Source organism: Scatophagus argus, chromosome 9, assembly GCF_020382885.2.
Source record: "Scatophagus argus isolate fScaArg1 chromosome 9, fScaArg1.pri, whole genome shotgun sequence".
Classification (NCBI taxonomy): domain Eukaryota; kingdom Metazoa; phylum Chordata; class Actinopteri; family Scatophagidae; genus Scatophagus; species Scatophagus argus.
This window is the reverse complement of record NC_058501.1, coordinates 12,728,210-12,731,810: the sequence shown is the minus strand read 5'-3', so window position 1 is coordinate 12,731,810 and position 3,601 is coordinate 12,728,210. Positions and strand designations below refer to the sequence as shown.

At 36.0% G+C, this 3,601-nt stretch overlaps 1 protein-coding gene across 4 annotated transcripts; it reads left to right on the top strand.

Moving 5' to 3' along the window:
• The first annotated feature begins 982 nt into the window (after nucleotides 1–982).
• On the top strand, nucleotides 983–3,431 carry psenen (presenilin enhancer, gamma-secretase subunit). 4 transcript variants are annotated; one of them, XM_046399432.1, is made up of 4 exons: nucleotides 983–1,142; nucleotides 1,530–1,611; nucleotides 2,210–2,314; nucleotides 2,891–3,431. In XM_046399432.1, the coding sequence occupies exons 2-4, from the start codon at nucleotides 1,551–1,553 to the stop codon at nucleotides 3,028–3,030; spliced, it is 306 nt and encodes a 101-aa protein (XP_046255388.1). In that variant the 5' UTR covers nucleotides 983–1,142; nucleotides 1,530–1,550; the 3' UTR covers nucleotides 3,031–3,431. The 4 variants fall into 4 exon arrangements, with proteins under 4 accessions (XP_046255388.1, XP_046255389.1, XP_046255390.1 ...); XM_046399433.1 differs by having other exon boundaries at nucleotides 1,037–1,142; nucleotides 1,534–1,611; XM_046399434.1 differs by having other exon boundaries at nucleotides 1,069–1,223.
• Nucleotides 3,432–3,601: the final 170 nt, after the last annotated feature.

Genomic DNA, 3,601 nt, shown 5'->3' with positions numbered 1-3,601 from the left:
GGGGGGAGGCGCAATGCTGCAAGGGAAAGTGAGTTCTTTCTGTGAGGCTCCAAATTGGCGAGCGAGTCGACCTCTGTTGGTGATTGTATGTCAAACCTCAATTCAGAATGGTACACATGTTGCATCTCTGTATGAGACTTAGTTAGACAGTTACGAGTCTTGATTCGGTGACAACTAAACCCAAACCACCAATAACGTTTGGTAATGTCAACGTGAACACTACATGTTGAGATTTCAAAGCTGTCTCGTATGCTATTTAAAAATATTTTTGAAGAGCATAACGGTGCGCTAAATGTCGCGAGACTCTCCATATGTAATAAATACAAGCATAATACCTCAACACATCTCACAAACACTGCAAACAACAGCCTCAAAATAATCATTACATTCCTTCAATATTTTGCTTAATTGCATTTATCCAATAGCGACTCTAAGGACAAACAATTAAGTACATCATTTGCTCGGTGTTTCTATGATCAAGTGCATTATACTCATTGATGTATTGCCCTGGCTCTACACATGCCAATTCAGTAGATGGCAGTAAGCATCTTTATTGTCACTAGAAAAGCTGATGATACTAGAAGAAGCGAAAATCGTCCGTGTCCTAAATCTGATATAACTCACTTTTGTGTGTACACTTAGCGTATGTGAAAGAAGTTCCAGCTCATACATGTAAATGAATAAATTGAACAAAAATAAACTGACTATGGAAAAAAAAAGTGTGTAAAAGTGTTAGTGATGTAAAGTACTAGAAATTAAGCAAAATGTCTTCTTCAGTACAAATTTAACGTCAACAGAAGATATAAGACTGTAAGCTTATAAATTTATGGTCTAAGATTTAGACAGCTGTGGTGGGATAATGTGATGCAAAATAATCTAAACTCAAAGGGTTTTTTACAAAAAATAGAAAAACCTACTACTTCCACTTATTACAGGACACGGACGAATCCATCGTGTTACACACTTTGGTACAGTAGATGGCGGTATGGATGCAAGTTAGCGTATGGCTGCCATAACAAACAAAAGAGATAGACGAAGAAGAATGCGATCGAGAAGAAGAAGAAGGAGGAAGTGTTGTTTGATTTCTCCGTATTTGGTGTATTCGCGACCATTCTCAGAGTTTTGGGCCTTCAAAATATAAGGTAAATTATGACATGAATGTATAGTATTCTATCACCTTGGAAACATCATAAAACAGCTTCACCCAGTATCCAGAGATTGATGTAAGTTACTGCTATGGCTGTTTGTAACAGTCGGGCCTGCCTAATGTTATATTGCAAAGCTATCGAAAAGCTAATGTTAGCCTCAGGTGAATTTCGAGTCATATGACAATGCAAACCAGGTCGGCAAGCACTAGGGGTCGTCTCATTGCTCATTAATTTTATTCAATTTTCGTAAAAGACTCTGTCAATGGCAAGGCTAGTAGGCGATCTTGTCTGAAACGTAAACATAACCAGCAACATCATGTTTATCACAAGTTTGATGTCTTTCTCGAGCTAACTTTAACTTCTTGTTTTCTTTTTTTGAAGCAAGATCTACTAAAAATCAGGATGAACCTGGAACGATTACCCAACGAAGAGAAACTCAGCCTATGCAGAAAATATTACTTAGGTGAGAGTACTTAAGAAATGATTTATACAGTTTATATATATGTAAAAATAGTTTTGGATACATGTAGAAATATTAAGAGGATCAGGAGTGTGACAAGACTTGTTGACTGTATTGTCCCATAGTGGGGCACTAACTTATGCAGGCGTAGTAGGAAGTATGTGTGCGCAGTATTGCAAAGATGTTGGAATAGCATTAATTTACCTTTTCTCATTTACTGCAATTACCAACATTACAGTGTTCTACAGTTTTACATTCTTGTGTTTACATTTTTACATTCCATTCATTTAGATGATACTTCCAATGGTGAACTATCCAAAGGGACTTACACTAAGTGTGTTTTAAAGATAAAATAGTCCAACCAATTACAACACAAGAGTGAGACAAAACAGATATAATATATAGCTTCCATACTTTATTTATAAAGTCCTCAGAAACAAATTGTACCTCCAAAAGCTGGTTATACACACACACACAAAAATAATGCACATTCAGAAATACATGTCAAAGTAGAACATGAGAGGTCTTAAGTAGGTTTGTCCAAATATTAATTCAGAGGTGTTGTCACTGAAGATGCCCTTTCCATTTTTTTTTTATTTAGGTGGATTTGCTTTTCTCCCATTCCTGTGGCTGGTCAATGTTGTTTGGTTTTTTCGAGAGGCATTTGTAAAACCAGCCTACACTGAGCAACTCCAGATAAAAACCTGTAAGTGTCAGAAGTGCCACTTTAATACAAGAAATTTTCTCTCTCGTTATACACTCTGTATACACTCACTAAACAGAATATGTTTGCATTTTTGATCTTTAACAACGTCCTGTGGTGAGGTTAGGACATCTTTTCAGTCCTTATGTTAATTGAGATGGATTGACATTTTTAGTTGAAGAAAGTTGATGAAATGCTGGGCAATGACTTAATAGAATTCTTGTATTCGTATACGTGAGATCTAAAACATCGTTCATATTTTCAGCTATCTTACATTAACAGGCGTTTATTCCTGTGTTGTCATACTTTTGTTCACATCATCAGTTAAGACAACAAATGTCCTTTTGGTTAGTTATTTAGTTTTTCCCCACATAAATTTGTGCCACTATGACACTGACACTTTTGATTTAGAAAACGTGTTGTGCAAATGTTGTCAAACGGCATATTTGCAATCCTGTGAGCTTAAGTTTGCAAAGGAAAACTTTAGGCAAAGCTAGAGCATGATAAATCTGTATGTGTGACCATTGTTTTAATTGCAAGTAACTAACTGTGTTTTTTTTTTTTTTTTCTTTTATTTAGATGTGAAGCGGTCAGCACTGGGGTTGCTATTGTGGGTAGCAGTACTCACCACATGGATCACTATTTTCCAGCACTTCAGAGCACAGTGGGGGGAGGTGGGAGATTACCTCTCCTTCACAATTCCACTGGGCATTCCATGAGACATTTTTTGATGGCAGGCCTTTGGAAACTAACTGTTCCACTACAATGGAATAAATCATTTTCCTTCTTTAATTACAGTGAAAGACTTTGGTTTGGTGATTTATCTATGACTGTCATCAAAGGATAAATGCTGTAGGGTTTGAACATTGTTGTTTTTTTATGCTTGTTAAGGCATTTCACAAAGTTCTTTGCTTTTGGAGTAGGCTAATTAATCTTGTATAGCAGACAATATTAACGATCATGACAGTATCTACCAATGATAAAGCTAGATCTGCTTTCAGGTTGTTCTTTTTATTCAGCTGACTTATAAGTGGTTATTGTTCATGTGTTACTGTGCATCCAAAGTTATTTTTACTTGTGTATAAATGACAAATAAAAAGAACATCCATAATGCTTTTAAGCTACTGTGTTTTTACTCTATGTGCTATATTTCCCATGGCATGCCAGAATGTTTGTATATCATTATCTCTCTATGATCTTTGAATCTGTGTGGACTTTTTGTGTGGTGACTCATCTGTGAGCTATTATCTCCACTTATACTCCTAATGTTTTGCGTGGTTATTGAAGTCT

Excerpts from the sequence above, each read along its gene's own strand:
- psenen (XM_046399432.1), top strand. The coding sequence starts at position 1,551 with ATGAACCTGGAACGATTACCCAACGAAGAGAAACTCAGCCTATGCAGA. Across the intron at positions 1,612-2,209 it reads ATGCAGAAAATATTACTTAG|GTGGATTTGCTTTTCTCCCA; the intron begins GTGAGAGTACTT and ends TTTTTTATTTAG. Across the intron at positions 2,315-2,890 it reads GCAACTCCAGATAAAAACCT|ATGTGAAGCGGTCAGCACTG; the intron begins GTAAGTGTCAGA and ends TCTTTTATTTAG.